The sequence below is a fragment of the Camelina sativa genome, chromosome 16 (assembly GCF_030686135.1).
Source record: "Camelina sativa cultivar CO46 ecotype springtype chromosome 16, ASM3068613v1".
In the NCBI taxonomy this organism is placed as follows: Eukaryota; Viridiplantae; Streptophyta; class Magnoliopsida; order Brassicales; family Brassicaceae; genus Camelina; species Camelina sativa.
In genome coordinates this window covers 24067990-24092573 of record NC_141895.1, presented here as the reverse complement: position 1 = coordinate 24092573, position 24584 = coordinate 24067990, and the positions used below count along the sequence as shown (strand labels likewise).

The 24584-nt window shown below is 36.2% G+C and overlaps 4 protein-coding genes and 1 pseudogene across 6 annotated transcripts; all 5 read right to left on the bottom strand.

The window, feature by feature from the left end:
- Window positions 1-448: 448 nt before the first annotated feature.
- Window positions 449-5238, bottom strand: LOC104751649 (polyadenylate-binding protein 5-like; annotated as a pseudogene). Its single transcript, XR_015585347.1, has 19 exons — window positions 4555-5238; window positions 4374-4447; window positions 4217-4285; window positions 3934-4001; window positions 3594-3850; window positions 3271-3302; window positions 3109-3158; window positions 2909-3027; window positions 2666-2752; window positions 2452-2516; window positions 2249-2369; window positions 1927-2009; window positions 1808-1831; window positions 1626-1713; window positions 1352-1422; window positions 1146-1263; window positions 972-1060; window positions 866-889; window positions 449-762 (listed from the first exon to the last, which is right to left on the bottom strand). The product of XR_015585347.1 is annotated as a polyadenylate-binding protein 5-like (transcript).
- A 250-nt stretch (window positions 5239-5488) lies between these two features.
- On the bottom strand, window positions 5489-7523 carry LOC104751650 (indole glucosinolate O-methyltransferase 4). The gene is made up of 4 exons (XM_010473644.3): window positions 6868-7523; window positions 6412-6722; window positions 6190-6254; window positions 5489-6039 (listed from the first exon to the last, which is right to left on the bottom strand). Exons 1-4 carry the CDS (start codon window positions 7326-7328, stop codon window positions 5740-5742), a joined length of 1137 nt encoding a protein of 378 aa, XP_010471946.1. The 5' UTR covers window positions 7329-7523; the 3' UTR covers window positions 5489-5739.
- A 2048-nt stretch (window positions 7524-9571) lies between these two features.
- Window positions 9572-12952, bottom strand: LOC109129583 (protein disulfide isomerase-like 1-2). The gene is made up of 10 exons (XM_019238010.2): window positions 12456-12952; window positions 12102-12132; window positions 11700-11987; window positions 11411-11599; window positions 11178-11303; window positions 10682-10819; window positions 10471-10590; window positions 10257-10374; window positions 10062-10174; window positions 9572-9978 (listed from the first exon to the last, which is right to left on the bottom strand). Exons 1-10 carry the CDS (start codon window positions 12620-12622, stop codon window positions 9739-9741), a joined length of 1530 nt encoding a protein of 509 aa, XP_019093555.2. The 5' UTR covers window positions 12623-12952; the 3' UTR covers window positions 9572-9738.
- A 1523-nt stretch (window positions 12953-14475) lies between these two features.
- LOC104751646 (uncharacterized) lies at window positions 14476-18803 on the bottom strand. Of its 2 annotated transcripts, none has more exons than XR_015583994.1 (4): window positions 16506-18695; window positions 15825-16011; window positions 15483-15706; window positions 14476-15400 (listed from the first exon to the last, which is right to left on the bottom strand). XR_015583994.1 is itself a non-coding variant. In XM_010473642.2 (4 exons), the coding sequence occupies exons 1-4, from the start codon at window positions 18022-18024 to the stop codon at window positions 14668-14670; spliced, it is 2676 nt and encodes an 891-aa protein (XP_010471944.2). In that variant the 5' UTR covers window positions 18025-18803; the 3' UTR covers window positions 14476-14667. The 2 variants fall into 2 exon arrangements, 1 of the variants encoding a protein (XP_010471944.2); XM_010473642.2 differs by having other exon boundaries at window positions 15825-16024; window positions 16506-18803.
- A 1197-nt stretch (window positions 18804-20000) lies between these two features.
- On the bottom strand, window positions 20001-21455 carry LOC147925904 (uncharacterized). The gene has a single exon (XM_087492806.1). The coding sequence runs from the start codon at window positions 21453-21455 to the stop codon at window positions 20001-20003; it is 1455 nt and encodes a 484-aa protein (XP_087348932.1).
- Window positions 21456-24584: the final 3129 nt, after the last annotated feature.

Genomic DNA, 24584 nt, shown 5'->3' with positions numbered 1-24584 from the left:
TTTTTAATTGTTAAAATAATTTTTAATAAAAAGGGTATATCTGTCCATTTTTATTTCAAAATGTGTAGTTTTCAAATAACTATAATATTGAATGTAATTTTCAAATTTCTTAAAAATTTAAGTATCTTCTTAAAAATGTCCAAAAAAAAATGAAAAAGCAAAAAGACAAATGGGAAAGAATAATATTTATTGTTTGATTGAGAAAAAAAAATAAAGTTTAAAAAAATAAAGTATAAGAGAATAGGAAGAAAGAAAATGATAGATGTAGAGAGAGAAAGTTAGAGATAGTTTAATAAATTTAAGGGCAAAATGTCATTTCATACTGTAAAAGTATAGTAATAACAAAAAGTGTATGTATTTGTTATTTGCTGTTTTCTCATAAACATTTTATTATTTTAGCCAAATAGTCAAATGTCCAATACTCGTAAAATATAAGCCTGATTATGTAAACGGTAAACCTGATTATTCATTTTAATTAGGTGAAAGAAAAACTTCCTGTCTGTATTGAATATAGGGAACCAGAAGGCAATTAATTAATTATGCGGCTTAAACACATTGTCATGCAAGGCGGGGTCCGTGTTCGGTTTCTCATCATCGTCGTCAGAGAAGGTAATCTTCTTACCGCAGAACAAACCCATCACCTTCATAGGAACCTCCTGTTTCTTCAGATTCTGTTTGGTCTTCATTATTCCTTGTCCAAGTTCCTGTTTCTTCAGATTCGGTTTGGTCATCATTATTCCTCGTCGAAGGTTGTCGTCGTAACTGGAATATATCAAAAAAACCCTAGTGATCATCTCTCCCCATTCACCCAATGGGATAGCTCTTGATAACAAAACACAAAAGGCAAAATAGTTAAATCCCTTACCAAAGCTTCTTTGCAAGGTTGTACCTAATAATTAACAAAGATAATAGCGTTAATCTTCTGTTAATGACATTTCAAAACAAATCTTTATATGGAAAAATCACTTTACTTGGGTCCGACAGGGTATGGAGGAGCTATCTCAGCCACGTCAACAAAAATGTTCATGTATCCCAAATATTTCTTCTTTTGCAGCAGCGCCTACCGCATAGAAAATGTTAAATCAGAAATCCTACTTTCAAATATACACTACTTCTACTTCATCGCAAGTATACACTACTCTCACCTTCTCTGCTTCGTTAGAAGAAGCAAACTCAACATAGCCACAGCCCAAATGCTCGCCCATGTTGTCTACCATAATTCGAACATGAACAATTTCTCCAACATGTCTGAAGTAACTGATGCTGTAAAAATGGAGGGTAAAAGAATATGAGTCATTAGAAACTTGCTCCAAACAGAGAAGAGGAAATTAAAAAAAAAAGTGCTACTTACATAGTTGGTATTATCTGACAGTCGTAAGGGAGATTGGCAAGAAATAGTGTCTTTTTCCTTGCAGCAACTTCCTGAATTTAACACCCAAATGTGTTAGCACGACTCTAAGAATACAAGGACGACTTAAAAAGTGCAATAACAACAAAAAAGTAGCCTCATCCCCAGAATAAGTCATCTTTCGATTTTGTGGTGGCAAAAAAAAACCTGTTATTAAACGCTACGCGTTTCTTCTTAGCCTGACATATTTTGAAGAGAGTCAAAACAGGTACGGTACCTCAAGAAAATTGGGAGTTTCATAAAGTCCTTTCACTGCCTCATCTTCTCCCATCAGAAGGCTTTCTTGTCGAAGGTAGTCTTCGTACCTTGGGAATATCGAAAACCTTGGTGATCACTCCATGTATCCCAAAAACTTCACCCAATGAACAAACTCCAGGTGCAGATAGTTAAATCCCTTACCAAACCTTGTGATCTAGGCAAAACCTAATTAACAAAACAAAAAGCGTTAAGTCTTCTGTAGTGGCATCAAAGCTCCAGCAATAAGTTACAACCAGTGTTACAGAACCAAATCAATTTACTTGGGTGGACTGAGTGGAACTGTCTTAGCCGCCTCAAGACACATCTTGCGTCCGTGCAAATATTCACCGTTCTTTACCAGCGCCTACAGTATAAAAGATTTAATCAGCAATCGTACTTTCAGATGACCACTTGTATATATGTTTCATCACCAATTATACACTACTTTTCAACTGACTACTAAAATGTTATTTTCATCAGTTCTACAGAACGACACTCTCCCACCTTCTCTACTTTCAAATGACCACTTGTATACACTACTTTTCAACTGAATACTACTAAAATGATTTTCTCATCATCACTACTACAGAACGACACTCTCACCTTCTCTACTTCGGTGGCAGAAGCGAACTCAACAAAACCCCAGGGCCTAGGCTCCTGCCCCTGGCTGTTTGCAATAAGTCGAACATGAGCAACTTCTCCAACAACTTTGAAGAAATTGATGCTGTCAATACGGAGGATTAATTATTATTAGTCATGAAAAACTTGCTCCGAGAACGAAAGTGGAAATTTAAGATGCTACTTACATATCTGATATCTTAATGGTTTTAGAGAGGTTGGAAATAAAGAGCGTTTTAGTTATGGCAGCTTCCTGAATATAACAGCCAATTGAGTTAGCAAGACTCTTTAGGAGAAAAGGACTTTAAAAATTGCAGAAAAACAAAAAAAGATCCACTCTAGGAAAGACATTTTTTGGCAACAGCCGGAGGACATTATTTAGAAGATAAGAAGGACAGGTACCTCAACAAAAGCAGGAGTTTGATAATGTCCCTTCATCAACAAAATCTTGTGATCATGCAAATATTCACCATTCTTAAGTTCCAGAGCCTACAGCACAAAAGATTGAATCAGGTATTGTACTTTCAAATAACTAGTTATGTATACATTTTCATAATAAATAAGTAAAGAGACTACTTTTCGAATTATTTGAATACTTTTTTTTCATCATTACTACAAAACAAAACAAAACAAAACTACTCTCACCGTGTTTGCATGGTGAGCAGAAGCAAACTCAACAAAGCCATAGCCCACATTCTTACCCTCGCCGTTTACAACAAGTCGAACACTAACAACTCTTTGCAACATGATGGAAGAAATTTCGGCTGCGAAAGTGGAGGTTAAAATATCAGTGAAGGAAAACTTGCTCCAGAGAACGAAAAGTGGAAATGTAAGGTGCGGCTTACATGTGTGATATTTTAGTGTGGGGAGAGAGATTGGCAATAACGAGTAATTCCTGAATTTAACAGCCAAGTGTTAGCACGACTCAAAGGAGAGAAGGACTTACTTAAACTGCATAACCAAAAAAAAAGTAGCCTCATCTGAAGCAGATAATAAGAACAGGGCACCTCAACAACAAAATCAGAAGGTGTCTCATCTTCTTCTTTTTCTTTTTCTAGTTGAAGGGAGTCTACGTTCCTGATATATCGAAAACCTTAGTGGTGATCACTCCATGTATACCAAAAAGTACACCTAATGAGCTCTTCTTGATAACAAACTCAAGATGCAAAGAGTTAGATCCCTTACCAAACCTTGTGATCTAGGCAAAACCTAATTAACAAAAAAAAACAAAATAAAAGCGTTAGTCTTCTGTAGTGGCATCAAAACTCTAGCAATAAGTTACAACGAGTGTTACAGAAACAAATCTCCGTAACATGGAAGATCATTTTACTTGGGTGGATGGTATGTAGATGTCTCAACCACTCCAATAAAAATCTTGCAACTGTGCAAATATTCACCGTTCTTCGTTTCCAGTGCCTAGCGTATAAAAGATTGATTTAATACGCAATAAGGGTTAATTTCAAATTGAATAGTTGAATAATTGATTCAGAAGCAAACTCAACAAAGGCAGAGTGCGCATGTTCACCGTGGTCATTTACACAAAGTCGAACATGAACAACTTGTCCAACATCTTTGAAGAAATCGATGCTGTAAAAAGTGGAGGGTAAAATATCAGTCATTGAAAAACTTGCTCCGAGAAGGAGAGTGGAAGTTTAAGGTGATTTGCTTACATATCTGATATGTTTGTTTGCCTAGAGAGACCGGCGACAAAGAGCGTCTTTTGTGTTACGGGAACGGCCTGAATATAACAGCCAAGTGAGTTAGCACGACTCTAAAGAGAAAAAACAAAGGACTTAATATTGCATAACAAATCTAATTTGTGGCGAAAGTTGTGTTATTAAATGTCTGAGCCTGACATATTTTGGAGGTAGTAAGAACAGGATGCTTTACCGTACAATATATGCAGACTATATAACAAAGAATGCAATATATATATTTTTGTAAAGTGTATACCTTTACTGAGATTAAATTATTCTGACCAGGCTTCTGCTCAAGACTACAAGCAAAGCCTTCCGTTGTCTCCTGTTACGAGTAGCCATTCGAACAACACAGTGTAAAGCAAAATTGTAGTAAAAGAAAGAACAAGAGGAATCCGACAATCTTAGGTTACCTTCACTTTGGATGTTTCCTTATGTTTCTTAGGAAACGGTTTGGTCTCCAAATCATCTTCGGGCTTTCGCTTACCTAAGAGAAGAGCAGCAAAAAAATAAAGTTAAAATCAACAGACAAGTAAGTGAACAGCACAGTATAAAACATAAGATAAGAAGAGCTCAGAGCCATGCAAAACAAACCAAATAAAATAACTTTGGCGGACGATTCCTTGCTAGAACTGGCCATGGAGAAGATGAAAACGGCGACGGCTTATTTTCCCAGCAAGGGTTGAGAGCACTTTCATATAAGTTAGTTATATAACTAATCTGCTTCGGGCTGGGCTTTGATTGGTTTGTCGGTTTATGTGCACCATGACTTTTTCGGTTATAAATATGATCCTAGAAAAATTTGTTAATGCATTGATCAAAAACATCCTCTTCGTTTCCTCTAACTCCCCAGATTTCACATAACGCTACAATTAAAGCTGTCCAAGAAACCTCATTTTCTCTTAGGCATTTCACCAAACCCCTTACGTGCACTAAAAAAACAATCCTTAGAATTAGCCACAACAACATCTGTGTCAAACACAATTCTCAGGACCAACCCATGATTCCATGAACCAGTACGAACCTGCCCATTGTTAGAACAAACCTTCATAACCAATGGAAGAGTATACTCATCAGGTCGAGCTTAACAAGTTCTCATCATACCTACACACAAGAAACGAAATCCAAAGCTTTTCTATTTGTTTAGTGTTACTATTATATTGTGTTTAATTATTTGTTTAGGGTTATTGGTTCGGTTTGGTGTTTCAAACTGAACCATTCGGGTTGAACAAAAGCTTAACCGGAATGGATTGTATGTACACTAAACCATATATTACCAACCAAACTAAAGCTCAAGGCTGCATACATAACCCACGGTAATTTACCCTTTTGGTACCTTTCCACGGTGTCGATGACGCAAAGCTCCATATTCATTTTCCACGGTTACCCTTAGGATAACAATGTCCATATTCATTTTTCAATATATATATATATATGCTGATTTAATAGTATTGCGAATGTGTAATCAACTCAACGTTTGAAAATCCGGACCGTTCCGGTCGGACTGTTAAACCCGCGATCATAAACATAATGCAAAACACACTTTCATAAAAGCAAAAGGACCCCCCCCCCCCCCCCCCCCCAAGCCAGCACCATATAACATTGTATTACAATAAAAACCATTACCAAAATTAAAAAAAAAAAACAAACAAACTCCTCGTACGTAACTTTTTCATTTTACATATGTAAGAGTAGAAGAGTTGTAGGCTTGTAGCCCCCATAATTTCTCACATAAACCAAACCAGTGAATATTGTATTATTTTGGTAAATTCCAAGATCTTATTTGTGGAGTTCGATAACAGAATATGAATAGGCAAGGCAAATGATGTCACATCGAACAAAACCTGACGCAAATGCTAAACTCTCGAACTGTGAAAGAGATCTCTCTTTACCACCTGAGCACTGTGTTAACATCAACAAGTCCATGGCAAACACAGTGTTAGAGGAAAAGTCACCACTCTTTGGTTCTGTTGGTGTAATCATCTCTACCATTATCACTTTCCCTTTTTCTGGTAGACTCTTCCAACAATTTTTCAGAATCTTTATACAATGCTCGTCCGTCCAGTCATGTAGTATCCACTGTCAGTCATTGTAACCATTTTAGTTCGAATAAATGATTTTCTTAGATAATAACATATTAACATTAAATATATAAATTTATATATCAAGCCTTCTAGCAAAATAAATAAAATATAAAGTTTATCTCTTCAAATATATTTGTAAACTTACTTTCATAAAGATGGCATCTCCCTTTGGAACTTCTATAAACATGTCTCCGGAGACATGCTGGACTCCTATCATTAGTATAATTAAACAATACACAATGTTTAATTAAGAGGTGTAGTTATTAAAAACTAGCAATTCAATATAAATCTGATCAAATGTATATATATATATATATATATATATTAAGAAGTTGTTTAACAAAGAATAGTATTAAATAGTGTGTACCTGGATAAAAAGGAGCCTGGGTTAAAACCTGAGCTAAGTCGAAATTAACACCTTTAATATGAGGGTACTTGGAAGTGACAAGACCTGAAATGGTGCCATTTCCTCCACCAACATCCACCAAAGTGTTAACATCTTCAAATCCTCTGTATACTTCTAGAACCTTCTTCATGATCATGGTTGAAGGTTCCGACATGGCGCGATTAAACATCTCAGCGAATTGTTCATCGGAATTAATGTATTCAAAAATTCTCATGCCGTGGGCAGAGCTGAATGCATCGCTTCCTTCTAGTACCACATCTTTAAGATTTGTCCTGTGAAGACAAAAATCTTCAATTGTTCATTTATGATATATATAGGTTTATATATAGAGAATATTATTTTTGTGTACGTTGGTTATTAATGAACTGGTTTAATGTAATTGGCAACCAACTCGAATGTACTTGCATGATCACTTACCAAGTCTTGAAAAACACTTGGCTATGGAACATTAAGAACAGAGACAAGAGAGAACCAGAGCCGTCACTATCTTTCAAGAAATACTTGCAAACCGGTTCGGTTGCATATTCTCTCTTGATCTTTCCGGTTCGACCATTTTCTCTGGCTTCAACCAGACGACACTTCAAGATCGAGTGGCTGACGAGTAATCGTAGCATCCGGTCCAGAAACACCGGTGCCTCCGGGTTGGTGGGTTTGGTTGGGAGACTAACCACTATCTCAGATGGTGAGAGCCATGCGCCTATTCCTGCAGCAACGATTGTGTCGATGACACCAAGCTCCAAGGCTGCTTTGAGAACCATAGGGAAAGCCACGGTGTTCACGATGCTTTCCGCTTGCAAACTCACCATTTTCTCGTCTTCTTCTTTGATTAAAACCGGTTTAGGGTCAGTGGTTAAGGGATCTTGAAGGTGGTTGGTCATTGTTTTCGTGGTTAGAGAAGTTAATTACGAAAGAAGAGTTTAAGTTCTCGAGTGTGGTTTCAACATTCTTAATTAGTGACATTTTTATAAGGAAACAATGTGAAGCCAAGTAGCCACTAGCCAGCCAAGTGGACGCAAGGGCTTTCCATTTGATTGCCAAACCAATACACAAGACTATGGCAATTGGCAAATTGTATTTTATTTTTCTTCGTGATTCACGAAATAATGAAAAGTTTCATGATCATGGATTGTGGGGACAATGGTTTCAACTTTTATTATAACGAAAATACATGTTTTATGATTTTTACACATGCAAATGAAAAAATAAGACTTAATACCAAATCCATCCCTTTTTTACTACTGTTATTTTAAAAATCTATGTTATTGATATACACATAGAAAGCACAATTTTTTTTCTATCAAACATGGTTATAAAATATATACATGTACCTATATCAAATTCATGATTATAAAAGTGTATATACATAGAAAGCATGAAACACATAGTACTTATTTAAAACAAAGCTAATAAAGGACATGGTATTGATTAGCTTTTACATGGTATTGTATAAATAATTTTTTTTGTGTGGTATTATTAACAGGAGCCGTTGGGTCCACGAAACCACGTGAAATCAGGCTATCACTTTATGGAACCACCAAAGCTAAAGTATATTGTTACTTTACTATTTGATTGGTGTCAAATGGACGAGTACATATTTTTTGTCGTTTTTTTTCTTCTTCTAATCATTCTGATTAAAAATACATTTGATTCTTTATCGTCAATTGTTCATATATTGCGATCATTTGTCATGTGATTTCAGTTTAAAATTGCAGCGAAATTGTAACATTATATTTAAGCACATCGTATCTCAGCGACGTCATACAAAATCTCGAGGTTTAGTTGAATATAATGTGGAAAAGGAGAAAAACTCTTAACTTAACACAGTATTAAAATCGAAAGTAACATTTTGAAGCCGTACAATGTTAATTGTTTAGTATGACCGCAAGAAAAAGGAATTTAGTATGTAAAAATCTAGATAATATTATATTCCATGATTAAAGGTGCTCGATAAGATATAAATCCATTATAGAATCACGTCTTATAATTTACTCCATCTGTTTCAAAATATAAGATGTTTTAGCCAAAGCACACATAATAAGAAATGTTTACTTTTAAAAAGTTTAACCAATCAGAAACAACACTGCATAAAATAAATTATAAAAAAATATAAAAATAGTCTAAAAGTTATCTCAAAAATTGAAAACATCTTATATTATGAAAAAAGCAAAAACCTCGAAAACATCCTATATTATGAAACGGAGGAAGTAGCTTTTAGTATTAGTGATGTTATATCATCAATCCAATTCAAATCACGTGAAATGTATGTTTTTATTATGGGGGAAAATTACATATTTATATGGTCAATTGCATCCTATGTTGCATGGAAACTCTTTTTGAGGTGTGTTTCCCGTTTTCGAAACGTTTCGGAAACGGAAACTCGGAAACAAGCCACAGAAACACGTTTCCTAAAAATCCCAGTTTGGAAACACGATGGAAACTCCATTTCTGTTTTGGAAACACGTTGGAAACTCTGTTTCCGTTTTGGAAACGCGAAGGAAACTCTTTTTTATAATTTTGAAATTTAATAAATAAATAATATAATTTCAACTCTTAAATAATATGTTACCTGTCTATGATCAACTCTGCAATAAATAATATAATTTCAACACAAACAGTCTATGATCAACTCTACAATAATATGTTACAGTTTTTAATTAAACTATTTAATATTTATGTTTTGAATTTGTGTTGTTTCAAAATTTTTTTTTATTAAGATTTTTATGTTTAAGGATTTATTATATCTATATTATATATATATAGATATTATATATATATATATACGTTTCCATTACCTATTTTTCAAAAAAACCCGTTTCCCGTTTCCGAAACGTTTCATTTCCGCGTTTCCGTTTCCGTTTCTATGCAACATAGATTGCATCCACTACACAACCATTAAAAACGTCAGTAGTAAGTAGCTGCTACAACAACTGAGATGCAGGCGCAGGCAGCATATGTGACTTCTATCTCATAGATATGATGAAAATGTTAGCCCTATGTCGTTTTTGGTTTGGTATTGCCACCGCACATGACTTCGAGAGTCATGATGATATTAGGATGACTTACTAAATAGTCCACAAGGAACCATATACCAAACCCTTTGATCAAACAGATAAGATGATTATTATTAGGAGGTTCCTCTGATCGGAACTTTTTTATTAACGGCAGAGAATTTGGGTTTCGAACAAGATAGCCAAAAAAGAAGAAACTATAAAAGAAAAAAGAAGATTCTGATGGATAGGGAGGAGAAGAAGAGAAATGCTCCTACTTCAAAAAAAAAACTCAAGACTTCTACAGTTCGTCCTTTGCAGCTGCTTCCTCGGTAGTCTTCTTTGGTTCCTCAGTCTTGGTAGACTCTTCCCCATGAGAAGCTGCCTTCTTCTCACTGTTCTTCTTAACGAAGTTTATGAAGTCTTCCTTTGTCCTGTCTCCTTCGTACACTATAACGTTTCCGCTTGCTGATCTGAAGTAGATGGTCGGGAACCCTTTCACATCAAAGGTATCACTTGAGATATCATTTGCAGTTGCGTCCTGTACGCACACACAAACGGTTTAGTCACTCCAGTAGAACTATCAAGTGATTGATTTACATGTAAACAATTAAAAGAACTTACTAGCTTTGCTATGATAACACTTGGGTCGTTCTGGAATGACAAAGCCACTTCGTCCAAGATTGGAGCAAGTTTTTGGCAATGTCCACACCACGGTGCGTAGAATTCAATCAAAACTGATACATGAATTGATGTTTATCAGTCTTGGTTTTGCACAAATATTGAAACGATCACTAGAGTTTTCAAAAATGTACTCACCATTCTTTCCAGACTTGAAAACTATGTCGTCAAGGCTCTCGGCTACAACAACCTTCACTGGTTCGTTGTTCTCAGCTGGAATAGGTTGAGATTTTTTGTGGGCGGCAACTTTTCCGTCCTGAAGAAAACATATTCTTTGGTTAAGTTATACTGATTCTATACGTACTTTTTATTACATAAAGCTAGTGTGATAGTCTGCAAAAGAGAATGAAACCTTAAAGTCCTTGATCCATGATTCAATCTGGTCAACCTCAACATTTGCTTTCAAATACTTCTTGCTATCAGGAGTTTGGATGATGATGAGTGGAACTTGGCTTTCTTCAAGTCCAAAGTACTGTTTCACAGATACATGCAAATAAATTGTTTAGAGATGTGTTAACACTGACAGGAGAAAATGACTGTGAGAGACGAAGTTCTATAGTAACCTGGAAAGCGCCTTGGCTGCTCTCAGCATCACCAACAAGGAAGGCAAGATCTTGACCTTTGTTGGATGTAGCAACTTCACGGTACTTTGATTTTAGAGATTCAGCTGTTGCCCCGGTGAAGTTAACGAACATCATTGCCTGATATTCAAAATATTACTATCCATAAAAACCAGAATGTCATAGAAGACTGGAAACAAATGAAAAAACAAAAAGAAAACAGAACAGAACAAATGCTTTCAATAAACTCATATCGACATCAAAAGGGGAACTCAACAATTATCAAGAGAATTATGATCCAGTTACCAAATTTAATTAACGCGTTCTGCTATCAGAGCCTTTGCTACAGTTTACACTATCTAAATTCTAAAAGCTTTAAACCTTCACGCACATACTAATTACTAAACTACCATTTTCAATGACTCTAAAATACTTGTCAAGTAAAAATGAAAGGCATAACTAAAATATCCATTTATGTAAATAAATTCACAAATGATACCTTAGTGGCAGGGCTTTCAAAGAATTTGGCAACATATGGGTGGTTGTTGGGATCACTGTCAAAGACGGTGACAAGTGGAATGCTCGATTCTTTGACGAATTTCTCTAGAGCTTCCCCATTGAAATCCTGAATTCATGATTCGTCAATCAAATAAGTAATCTGTAACATTACTGCGTAAACCATGACTACTCAGTGATGTAATATGTAAAAAATGAAAAAGGGTTCCTATGTACCTTGGAATCAACAAAGAGTTCATCAAAAGGCTTGAATAGCCTGACGACAGGTCCTTGCACAGAAGAATCTCCACGAGGAAGATGCTTGGCATCCAAAGTGTGTGCGAAATCATAGTCAGCACGCAATTTCTCAGCAAGGGCCATGAAAGAATCGAACTCGTCGCCGGATAATTTAGGGAACACTCCAACCTAAGACAACAGAGATAGACATTATAATGGTTGGTTGCAGAACTCGTGGACTGAAAATAAAATCAAGAAAAAAAGAGGATATATAAGAGGCAGTACTTACAGCAACAACATTCTTATCACCAACAACCTCAGCTGCAACATCAGCTGACTTGATTTCAACAGAAGCAGGGCCACTTTGCTTCTTGATATAAGTGACAATACCGTCGGCTTCACGAGGTCCATTGTAATCTTGAATAGTTTTCCCACCATTTCTCAGAATCTTGATAGTGGGGAAACCCTGAATCTTGTACTCGTTAGCGATTCCTTTGTTGGAATCCTCACTGGCATCAATCTTGGCAAGAGCTAGGGGAGGGTTATGACTGCTCAACTCTGATGCAGCCTTCTCATACTGTAAGCAATCACACATATCACACCCATCTTAGTTAGCCCATATAAAACTGGTTTCTCAATAAATAATTAAAAATCCTCATGTAGTTAAGTGATTGAAAGCCAAATTTCTCACCTCAGGAGCAAGCTTCTGACAGTGACCACACCTGAATACAAAGCAATACACATCAAGTTACTCAAATGAAACGAAGATAATTAAAAATCCTAATAGCTTATAGACGCATCAATTACAGACGAAAATAAATCAAAGCATAATTATCACAAATTATTATTCTAAACAAGTATTGTATTCTAAAGTGAATCCAAAACAACACCAATCAAAATCAATCAGCTTCACCGTTCAAAATCAAATACTAGACAACAACAGCAAGAGAGCCACAAAAAAAATCACGAGGACAGAGATGGACCTCACGATTGAGATTGAAACACAAGAGAAATAGAGAGAGAGAGAGAGTAATTGAGGACTTACCAAGGGGCGTAGAACTCGACGACGATGAAATCGTGCTTGTTGATGGTATCGGTGAAGTTAGAGTGATCGAGAGTCAAGACGAACTCCTTCGTCTGTTCGCTTCTGATAGAAGAAGCGAACAAAGACAACACAAGGATCGAAAACCACGCTAAACCCTTAATCGCCATTATTATCTCTGTACGACGACGAAGTGTATTCTTATGTTCTTCTTCTTCTTCTTCTTCTTCTTCTTCTTCTTTATCAGAGAGAGGAGAGGAGGAATAGGATTTGATTATGCCTCCTGCACTGCACTCACTGATTTATATATTAGCGCTATGGATTATAGAAATTTACAAAATCTCTGGATGCTTAGTGGCCATAGTTACACGTGGCGTGTTTTCATTTGAAAATGCCTCGTCATTGGTTTTCATTTAACTTGGCAAGTAAAATATTTTCATTGACTCTTTGACCCACAACGGTTATTGATTTTCTCAATATTTACTTCCATAATCTGCAGTGTCAAAAATTAATACACTTTATTGACTCATTATAATTCTGCTGAGTCAACACTCAAAATTAATGTGCATCTTTTGAAAAGTTACTGACCAAAATTAAATTTATGAAGATTTGACTTTGATCTTTTGCCAGGATTATCATTAACATCCTATAGGTTATGCCTAACCATGATCTCTCTTCTTTTCCTTATGATGTTGCTACCCTGGCTTCACTATGGCAACATTTATAGCCTACTTATATATAACATAATTGTATTTTGAGGAGTATATATTAATGTGGTTTAAGACATAATTTTATCGATATATAACAACCGATATATATTAAAACTTCCGGTAATGAACATAACATTATATTTTAACTCACGGTACACCGCGGGCATATAATTTATATTTTATATTGTATCTATTTGTTAAATATTGAATATTTTGTAAATAGAGGAATAACTAAATTTTCTAGTTGTTGTGCGGCTAAATATTTATATTATTATTTAACCCGCAATACACTTCATGACCATTTGTTGTTATATTTAGTTTGTTTCGTTTAGTGTTTGAGATTCTATTTTGATTTTTTATTATTATAACAAAAAATAAGGGATCTAAATACATAATCAGTAATTATACGCTGTGATTAAGTCACATTTTTCCTAATGATTTAATTATTTTATACAATCTTAGTTAAATCAACTTGATTTTATGTCAAATATTCTAATATTAATAGTGTTGATAAATAATTAAATGAGGATTTAACTCGTATTAACACAAATTTAATAATATTTTATTAATTTCAACATGTTCTCTTTATAATTCATCTACTATATAACCACATTATATAGTATTTTAGAATTTTTTAATTTTACATATTAGTGATAAGTAAATTTTTATTAAGTTTATATATGTTAATTCTAATATTTAAATAATTGTGAATCGAAGTTTTTCTTAAGTTAAGAATCAAATCTCATAGATTTTGGAAAAAAAAATAGGAATCAAATTGTTTTTTCTTTGTTTACGAAGGATTCAGATATTGAATATCTTCAAAACACAACATAATGTATGGTTAAATATATGATAGTTTCTATTCTCATATTGATTGTTGTTATTTTTTTAATTAAAATAAAATGTAAAATATTTAGGAAACAAAATTTGGAGTAATGTTAGTTTTGAAAATTTTGTAAGGGGTAATGTTGTAAATAACTTTTTAAATAAACAAAACTAAAAGGAGAAAATGTACTTCAAAAATGTTAATATAGATGTGAACCATAATATTCGAACACAAAACATGTGAAATCTTTGACATTTCTCTAGTTTTTACATTTTTTTTAACTTGTGAAACGTCTAGCCATTAAAGAAGTATCATAGGCTGCCAAAGAAAAAGTATTAATACTCTATCATAGACATAGAGAGAGCATGCCAAACCATGAGACACTATATTCTTTTTTAAATCCTTGATACTGTTGTGAATTTCAAAATCTTATTTATGTATTCTTGTAAATTTGTAACCAATATCAGTCAGGATCGTTTACAGCGCATTTTCATAGATAATCTCAATTGAATGAGAAAACTTGATCATTTCTTCTTCACCATTTCAAAACGGGTTACAAAGCAAACTAACCAACCAATAAATGAATATGAGCATCAGCATATCTATACCAAAGTTTTCCTATATAATAAACCTATGTATATCTAATTTGTTAAGTAACAAAAACTTCAAAACTCTCTGCTCAAGAAGAAGTCTGAGGATGTTGTAGCCTAACAATTTCATGAGCTTTCACAACTTCTGCTGTGAATTTTCTCAATGCCCCAAAAATGGGAACTAAACCATTTTTCAAGCTACTAGATGACTCGTTGTTCACAAGCTTAACAGTTTCTTTACGCTTTCCTCTTTCCTCTACTAACTTCTTCCTCATTGAATCCAAATCCACTTTCAGATCATCCAAAGCCGATATCCCGTTCTCTGACTTACCTCTCGAAACCAAACTTCTCTCTGACTCCGCATCTCGCTGCTCAAATTGCGCTTTTGCCCTTTGCTCTTCTTCTTGCTTCTCCCATAGCTCGTGTAGGCTTGAAGCGAAACTTTGCATAGCATTACTCACATTATCTTCAGATATTCTACCCATTGCTTCTTGCCAATCTTTGCAAATGATAAAAATGGGCGGTGCACCTATCTGACTAGGAGAGAAAGGAGCGATTCCGTCCTCTGTTGCCTCGGGTTCATAGTGAAGGCATCTCGAGAGCCATCCGTTTAGGGACTGGACGTATAACTTCTGGGTGTTAACCCAGTTGTTGAAGCTGCTAGACCATTCTCTTAGCTCCATCTCAAGATCAAGAATTGCGTTCGAGCCAGAGTCTTTTTGTAAGGTTGTGTTTGCTTTGAGAGATCGAACCTTGCTCTCCATGATTGCCTGGAACTGTTTCTGGTGGCACTTAAGCATCGATCTCCACATTCTTATCAACCTTCAAACACACACAAAAAGTATCAGTTTTGTTTGACAGCTTAATTTGCTCATAGATATCGAAATATAGAAAGATGATTTACCCGTGTATTAACTGTGTCAACTGTGGCTGCAATTCTTCATCTCTGAGTATGTGGATTCTGCTGGAAATTGAATCAACTGATCTTATACAAACATCAATTTTGGTCATAAGCTTCCTAATGGCTGCCCGAGTAGCCTCGATCTTGATAGCTTCTGCTCCATCACTATCCATTTTTTTTAGTCTCCTGCACTTCTCTTCATAAACGGCACGAAACTTTTCTTCGTCCTGCCATCAAACGCAAACCACGATGTAACAACAGGCAAGAATCTATAAGTGACATAAAGTCACATTAGAGCTTCAGAAAAACAAAGCTACTGTACATCATATATAAAAGCATTAATACCTTAACTTCCTTATACAGTTTCTTTTCCCACGCATACAGTTTCTCCAAGGTTGATGAGAGGTTCCCATTGAAGCCTCCATTAACATCTTGTCCATTGTACGCTTTCGCCATTTTCCGTGTCCTTGATGTTAAACGTATGGGCTGAGAATGTGATGACTGTGTGGATGGTGCTACCAGATACATGATCCTGGATAAGATAACTGCAAAGTATAACATTTCATTTAAAACTTCACCAAGCAGCAACAAGAACTCATCCAAAAAGCAGTGTGCACATAATATACGGTTCATAGTTCATTCAACACAAATCAAATCAGTCTAAACCACAACAACAAGATGCTTTCCCCAATCCCCACTATATTAGAATTTAGAGTTTCCAACATTTTTGTTCATAATTCAATTATTTCAGGAAAATCTAGCAGACAGGAGAAATTCCTATTCAGTCAATATAACTTCCCATTACATCAAAGTTTATACAATTCCCGGAGGCACGTCTAAACACGTCATCAGATAACCATTAAACTTAAGTTAATCAGCATTACCTGGTAACTATGACTTATTCTGAATCATGATTTTTAATTATATAGGTTTTCATACATAGATTTGCAAAAAGGAAGGAGCTATATCATCAAGGAGTATCAGAATATCAGACCAGCAAAACATACAAGAGTTAAGACAGGGTACCTTTAAAGCCATTGTTTTTATGCTGATAAGGCAACTTGCCAACCTCAAGTAACACAGCAACCTCCTTCCCACACGAAGAAGCAACCTCGAACTCGCTTTTGATCTCCTTCACAGTTTCTCTGAGATCCCTAGTGGCATGGTACGACAAACTGGATAAACTACTTATCTTGGAAGATTCAACATCAAAAGAGGAAGTGCTCGTCGTTTCCTCCAACTCAAAGCTCACTCCTTTCTTCCTCCCGTACTCTTCCTCTACCGAAATCTTCGTCCCCATTGCCGTCTCATGACTATTAGAAGAACTGTTGCTGCTCTTTCCTTCACCACCATTAACATAGTGAAACTCAGATTCTACATCACTCCCTGAGAAAGAAGACACCGTCTCCGAATCGAATGAGCTCTCAGTGGCTTTATCTGGCACCGGCACTGCCCTCATAGTTTCCTCACCAACATTACCTCTTTTGTTAATACTGTTCTTCTCACGAACAACGTTGTAATCGTCCTCGTCTCTGTGTTCTTTCACCTTCTCCAATCCTGTTCTCTTGGGACGTCTATATACTTGCTTGATCACTTCTTCCCCAGTTATTTCTTCCAGTTCAGGGATCCCTTCTCTTTCTCTAACTTCCTTAGAATCAGGACTGCTTGAGATTGACGTCATTCCCATCGGATAATATCCGGGAGCACGAGAACGACCGTTGCTGTAGTCATATGTATCAAATACGTTCAAGAAATCCCAAGTTGAAACCTTTGGCGGTGACGGAGGAGGAGCCGCTGACGGCGATTTCCGTTGCGCTCCAGCGTTTCCGAATCCAGAATCCGACGGCCACTGTGCGTTCTCCACTCGATGATTCTCCGGCTGAAAGATGAACGGTCGAGATTGCGGCGCGGATTTCTTCATAAAATACATTCCTCGATTTGCGTTTGGGTTGAAACTCGGGTAACCCGGTGGGTACCCCGGTGGATAACCCGGTTGATAACCGGGCATATAACCCTGTGGGTAACTTGGTGGATAACCGGGTGGGTAAACCGGTGGAGCATAGCTAGTTGGATCATAACCGGAATGAAATGTTTGAGTTTGAGTTGACCGTTCTTGTTCAGGAGTGCTATCAATTTGGAGATGATCATTAGATCCAGCTTCTGTTTCGGATTCGGAGTCGGATCCGGAGCTTAGATGCAAATGCGAATCATCTTCGTCTTCGATGATGGAATGAGAAATAGAGGTGGTTGAAGAAGGAGAGATCTTTTTCTGGTATTTCTTCGGCGGCTTCCCTTCGTCGGACGGTAACGTAAGAGCTGGAGAATCCGGCGAAAAAGAAGAAGAAGACGAAGAAGCAAGTAACAAGCCTTCCTCGTCGACGAAACGTTGAATAGCTTCGCCGACGTCGGAGAGAGACTGGAAGTAAGTAAGGTGAGCGACGGCGAGAGCAGAGCGATGATACGACGCCGCTTTAATATGTTCCTTACGCTCTCTGCAGAGAATCACAATCTGTTGATTATCTAGTTTTGATCCTCCGCAACCCATAATAACGTCTTCTTCCTCGGGGGAACTCTAGCCTCTGTTCATTCTGCTTACACTCCGATCATCGTCGGACATGGAGTAGCAACAACAACCATCGTTGGCCTCAGATTTAGTCGAAGAAAACGGCGGCAAAACTGAATGGAATAAAATCGTAGGAAGAGAGCAAAGTTTGTTTGTTTTTTTTTTTTTTTTGTAAGAACAGAGCAAAGTTTGGGTTTTTTTTTCCTGGAGGAGAAACAGAGCAAGAATGTGATTTGAAGAAACAACTACGAAACTGTAATTTTAGTGATCATGTAAGAAAACAAATTTATATTATATGAAGTCTCTTTGTGCATGGGTAAGAGAGGAGAAGGAAAAAGCAGAAGAAGCCATGGTTGCTGATTAATTTGAAAACGTGTTCACGAATCAGACTAGAGAGAGGGACACACACACGCAAGGGTAAAGAAACCAAAAGAGAAAATTCAAAGTCGCCAGGTTGCAATTAATTTTCAGCTTTTTTCTACTAAATTTTATGGATAAAAGATGTGGGAGGAAAAGGTAGGGGGGGGATCTGGGAAAATATTTATTGTGAACTGTGAATTGGAGAAGGAGAAGAAGAAAGTGGCAACGACGAGGAAACAAAATAAAATTTGACAATATATATACTTTATTTAGTTTTGGTCCCCAGATTTCCTACCAATTTGACTAATTTCACAACGTTTTATAATGCTTTCCATTCTTCCTCTCCTGTCCTGGTAAAAGAAGTCAATGGGTGCGTTTCCATTTTTTTCGTTTGTTGTAATGTCGGTATGTCATATGAAGTTTTACTATTCAATTGACATGTTTCTACTAGTATGTATTAAGATTTGTTTAGTTTTAGCCCCTACCAATTTAGTCTGATTATTTCTAACTTTGTGCAGGCAACACGATACTTGGCCGTAAACAATTACTGAACTAATACTAGTCATTGTTTCAGTGGATTATATATTAAGGGGGAAAAAAATGGACATAGATTACCTAAAATTGATATTTGTGGATTTAATCTTCCCCATGACCCCTTTTTATCCTCTCTCTCTCTCTTCTACGTTCTTGTTTTCCTATTGAAAACATCCCAAACAATATTGACAACTATTTTGTCAAAAGCAATGAATCCAATCTCATTTTCAGAAGTCGTTAATAGTATTTGTCAAACTAAATTATCTTCATGAGTAAGTCTCATATCCAAATCATCAAATCCCATCAATTTATATGTTTCCTTTACAAGACAAATTTAAAAGTCTCATTTGTTTTGTAAATTTGTATAACTAATTGCATGTATTATTAACATGAGACATTAAGACTATTGGATGACAAAAGTAGGTCATGTGCTGCCAAATCCAGTTCCACATGCACCTCCTTAATCACAATCCTGAATCTCATAAGAGCCAAAACCATACCATAATTTGTTTTGTTCTTATCATCAAGATCAATATCCTTTTGAATATTGATTGTTTTGTTTAACAATTTGGTCCTTATCAACTCATTCATTTTAGTTCAAATTCGGTTATATATGTCTGGATTGTACAAGAAGGTGGGTCGTCGTCGGTGTGTCTATTTTGATGATATTATTATGATTATCATTTCGAACGAGAAAACATGACCTCATGATTCAGAAGAAAGAAAGAAAAGGTAAAAGAAAAAGAAAAGTTTTTTAAAAAGCGATTAGGAAAATGAGAATGAGTCTGACCAATCCCATCGGCTCATCGTCGTAAGCTTCTTGCGTCACTAGAAGAAGGAAGGCATATCATTTTCCATACCAACCAATTTGTTACATTTTTTTTCTTTTGTTAAAAGGCTTTTAATTAAAATGCATAAAAAGTAATACAGGAATATAATTTGTAGATCATATAGTTTTTGAAAGTAAAGCAATGGGAGATTATACAATGAAACATATTCTAAAAGGAGAAAGATAGAACTAGTGGGAACTGGAAAGTTAATCTTCTAGCTATTTTCTGGATCGATCATCTTCGACCACCACGGCCACCACGACCACGCTTGCCTCGTCCTCTGACCGTAATCCATTGATCTTGGAGTTTCTGGGTAGGTTTGATTGTCCTTCCTCCTCGGGTACGTTGAGAAGATTCATCACCCATCTCATAACCATAATCTCCAACATCGAAGTCAGCAAGTTGATTACTTCCTACGATATTTTTCTGCACAAACTCATTTTGCAAGGAACTTGAACAAGGTGTTGAAAATGGGACAGATACCATTGGAGAAGATGACAATACAACTTCAGTGTTGATGGGGATGGGGTTGCATAAGGCAGTGGTGATGGTAGTAGCTTCAACTGTAGTAGTAGTATGCCCAACCACAAAGGCTGGTGAGGGTGTGCGGACTGTAGTCTCACCAAGTGCAGCTTCAACTGAGTGAGTAGGGGAGACATAAGTGCAGGCAGAAACAGAACCTGCACATAGCACTGCAGCAGCTGCTTGAGAGAGGAGAAGACATCTAGTTTCTTTGTGGCCTACAAACCCACATTTACTACATTTTGATGGAAGCCAAGAATACCCCACATCCACTATAGAGACATTGCCTCTTTTGTCCTCGACAACAACTCTATCTGGAAATCCTTTTTCTAGCTCAACTTCAACTATGAGCTTAGCCACTCCCATTAGAGACGGATCCAACCTAGGTTTATCAGTAGCCATAGGTTCACCTAAACCTGAAGCTATCCAACTGATTCCCCAGTGCGAGTAAAGACGACTAAGGATTTTTTTTAGCGTAACCCAGACCGGCACAGATGTGATCTCTGGCAGAGCTAATGTATCAGCAGAAGTCCATGGAGCAACGAACATGATGCAATCATCAATGTGCCATACACCACGCTGTAAAACCCAGACTCTAGTTGGTGCATCCGGAATATGAAACAAATAAGAGGATTCCCCAAGTTTTCGTGAAAATTTTTTACATTTTTTCCCCCAAATTCTATTAGCCACTGCATTGATGAGACCTCCAGATGGTGTAAGGCAACGATTAAACTGACCTATCACATATTCTTGTTGATTCTCAAGCCCTCTCAACAAGACATGATTTGGAATGTGTACCTTGGGGATGCCATCTTCCATGTATGTTGGTGTTGTTGTCCGATGGAGATTTCGGATGGAAGGGTCCATCTTTGCTGCCCATGGAAATCGTAGTTGTCCATCCTCTTTAATCGCTGGAGGAACGATGTCTAAAGCCGGATCAGATTTGCTTCTTTCTATTGGAATTAGAGTTTCGTGACGGTAAGGCACAGTTTCTGAGATGATCTTAGGTGGTTTTGCCCATGCTAAAATAGTTGGAACAAAAAGAGTAGATACAGGAGCTGTCAGAAGCGGAGAAGAGTGATGCAAGGTTTGAGTTACATCTTCCGTTGCGAGAGGAAAGTTCAAAGCGACGGAGTTCTGACGAGAATCAGTGGCAACAGAATCCATCAAGTCAAATAGGAGTGACTAGATAGCTCACCGGAGAAGAGATTACCGGAATCAGTCAGTGATGACTACACGACGGCGGCGTAGTTGTTGAAGTGAATTGAGATTTACTTTAGGTTTTTCGTCTTCAAGAGAGAAATTTGGGACCTACCGAGAGATTGATGAAATAGTTTAATTTGTTACATCTTTCTAGTTTCAGAATTTAATATTTAAAGTTGGTAGTTGTAAAGGAAACATTGATTTTTCCTAACAACACTTTAATAATCAAATTCTTGAGAAGAAGAAGAATAGATGGAGTTGACGTCAAAAAGTAAAAAAAAAAAAAAAAAAAAAAGAATAGATATATGGAGCATAACTATGCACGTCTCTATGTGGCATGTGGTGTTGAAAAAGTTATCTAAAGTCCCTTTGTATAGATTTAGAAACAAGTACGATGGTTAACCTAATCCAATAGAGAAGCCTTTTCTTTCTTTAGTATCCAAATGGCAGAAGAATATTGAATGAATCTTTAAAAGGCCAAGCAACAGCAAGCCTTATTTAAATGTTTCAAAAATATTCGTGCAAAGGCGTAGCAGTGTGATTCACACACTTTTTATATTAGTTTCTAGTATTTGAATAGCTCCACACTAATCTCATATCTAAAACCACCACACAAGATATTATTAAAGGTGACTTTTCCCAAGCAAACTATATATACCAAAGAATATGTGAACACCAATTGTAAATATGTCTTCAGGTAAGAAAAATCATAGTATATGTATTTTCTAATTTTTCAATTTGGAGTTGTTATTACCACCAAAAAGAATAACAGATTGGACGACAAAAGCCCCAAAACGCCAATGGCAATTATGATGTTGAGGAAGTAATTAGTAGGTAATGGCTTATCTGGATTCCTCCTATGTATTGCTCCTTTACTCTGCTCTTATCTTCTTCTTCATAGAATCCGAAAGCTTCTTGTTGGTGCGGGATTTGGCTGTTACAATAAGAAAGCTACTTCACAAATCATTTTGTAAATCGATTCTATCATGGTAAGCTGTTACAATGTACCGTTTACTATTTTTTTTATGCGATCCGAGAACCGTAATCTGTTTACTCGGTTTGATATGAAACCTAAAACTCTAGACAAAGGAAGATAACTTGTTGCGCAAGTACCAAATGTTTAGCAAAGAAACGTGAAAATTTATCAACTTAAACCATATATAAACCACGCAAATCTGTGTATTTTACCTTCTATACCAAATAAATTAGTTATTGACAAAGAAAAACTCAAGACATTAATTCGGTTCATGCAGGTCGATCAAATGACTTGGTAGTCGTCGCAGAGATGGGAGATGAAAACGAAGAGGGAGAGAAACGCGGGAGTGTTGAATAAGAGGAGTCCAAGAGGAACCATCCAAAGATTAGAATTTGTGGGATGGTATTTGTAAAGCCAATAACTTAGAAACATTAAATCCTCCACATATAATAACACACCATTGGAGACGTTCTCTCGGTTCTCCTTCTTCGTCTTCATCTTCTTCATATTCCTATTCAGGTTGCTTTCGTGGCTTATTAGCATGCAAGAGGATCGAAACAAACATGAAACGATGATTCGAGCTATTTAATCCTTTATTTGGTGAGAGATTAGACGAAGTGAAAGTAAAGAGATGGTAGATTTAATATTAACTTTAATTTCGAGTGTATGAGTAAGTGTATACGCAGTCGGATTTAGAAAATATAATTTCAAGATGAGACCTGATTTAATTTGGTTTGCGTTATTTTTCTAGCAAACGTATAATTTGTTTCCGGTTTAGTTTGACCAATGAATACATTGAAGTTGAATGAAAGAAAAGAAAAAAGGAAAAAGGAAAGAATCAGAGCATAGCAGTTAGCAAGAACAACAAAAAGGAAAATAGAAGAAAAAAAGATATTGTGTATTACAACACATCGAAGCCTATTCGAAAAATAATAAGGAAAAAAAAAAATATATTTTTTTTTAATAAAATTTCTGATAAGAAAAAATAATAATAAGCATATGAATAAAAGGATATTGGAAAAGGAAAAAAAGAAATAGCTAAACCGACAATGTAGTTTTCTAACCTCATCTATAAAAGAAGGCTCTCTCACTCTTTTCTCAGATCATCACATCTTTCCTTATTTTTATTTTTTCTTCTTAGTTCCTCTCTATCGATGTACAACGGTTACTCCGACTCCGAGCGTACGGTGGTGGTCGGTGACATTCTTCTTAACTCGTCTATGTTTCTTTTTCTTTCTAATCGATCATTGGATTTTCACCTTTGCTTTTTTCTAGGGTTTGGTGGTGTCTAGCATATATAGCTTGTACTGTCTCTCCGATCGAACCGCGATCATTGGATTTCACTTGCTTGTTTCTTTTCTAGGGTTTCGTTTTTAAATATTGCGCATCGGTTGCTTTGCTTTACATATATATATATATATGTTCATGTGATTTAATTACTTGTCGTTATGTACCTATTTCAGGTTTTGGATGACGCTTTTATGTATCAGTGATGGGATGGAAACGCTTCTTCTCTGTGCTAACGACGTCTTCAGGGATTTTGTTCTGCTTCTTCTAAAACTCAGTCTCTGTTTTTTTTTTTTTGAACCGATCGATCATTGGATTTTCTAGGGTTTGGTTTCTATATTGCATAGGTTTGCTTTATCTATGTCCATGCTATTTACTTGTTGTTATGTTGTTTCAGGTTTTGGATGATGAGAGTGCTGGATACGCTTCTTCTCTGTGCTACTTCTTCAAAGGGTTTTCTTCTTCCTCTTCACACACGTCTTTAGTTTACTTCTTCTTTTTGTTCATGTTCCTTACGTTTTTTTGCAGGTGGTTTGGAAGCCAGTTATGATATGATCATGGCTTTCTCGCAGGTTCCTTGATCTAAACCCATCTCTATTTGATTATGTATTTGTCTCTTTGGTTCGGTGGTTTTTTCTATTTACATGTTATTAACTTTTCGTTTTTTGGTTTTGTTGGTTTAGGTTTGTGGAGGCTTTGATCGGTGATGGCTTTCATTGATCCTTGTCACTCTAATTCATGATATTCTTCCAGGGTTTGCTCTTTTTAACTAATCTTGGCTCTGTTAATATTTTACATTGTGGAGGAAGGAGGATGCTTCGATCGGTTAG

Bases quoted from the DNA above. Each gene is read 5' to 3' on its own strand.
- LOC104751650 (XM_010473644.3), bottom strand. From the start codon at position 7,328: ATGACCAACCACCTTCAAGATCCCTTAACCACTGACCCTAAACCGGTT. The intron at 6,723-6,867 runs GTAAGTGATCAT...TTGTCTTCACAG, and splicing joins CAAGTGTTTTTCAAGACTTG to GACAAATCTTAAAGATGTGG. The intron at 6,255-6,411 runs GTACACACTATT...TACTAATGATAG, and splicing joins CCAGGCTCCTTTTTATCCAG to GAGTCCAGCATGTCTCCGGA.
- LOC109129583 (XM_019238010.2), bottom strand. From the start codon at position 12,622: ATGGCGATTAAGGGTTTAGCGTGGTTTTCGATCCTTGTGTTGTCTTTG. The intron at 10,591-10,681 runs GTTACTATAGAA...TCTGTGAAACAG, and splicing joins GCAGCCAAGGCGCTTTCCAG to TACTTTGGACTTGAAGAAAG. The intron at 10,375-10,470 runs GTTTCATTCTCT...TGTTTTCTTCAG, and splicing joins CATGGATCAAGGACTTTAAG to GACGGAAAAGTTGCCGCCCA.
- LOC104751646 (XM_010473642.2), bottom strand. From the start codon at position 18,024: ATGGGTTGCGGAGGATCAAAACTAGATAATCAACAGATTGTGATTCTC. The intron at 16,025-16,505 runs GTACCCTGTCTT...TATACTTTGCAG, and splicing joins TAAAAACAATGGCTTTAAAG to TTATCTTATCCAGGATCATG. The intron at 15,707-15,824 runs GTATTAATGCTT...GTTTGATGGCAG, and splicing joins AACTGTATAAGGAAGTTAAG to GACGAAGAAAAGTTTCGTGC.
- LOC147925904 (XM_087492806.1), bottom strand. From the start codon at position 21,455: ATGGATTCTGTTGCCACTGATTCTCGTCAGAACTCCGTCGCTTTGAAC.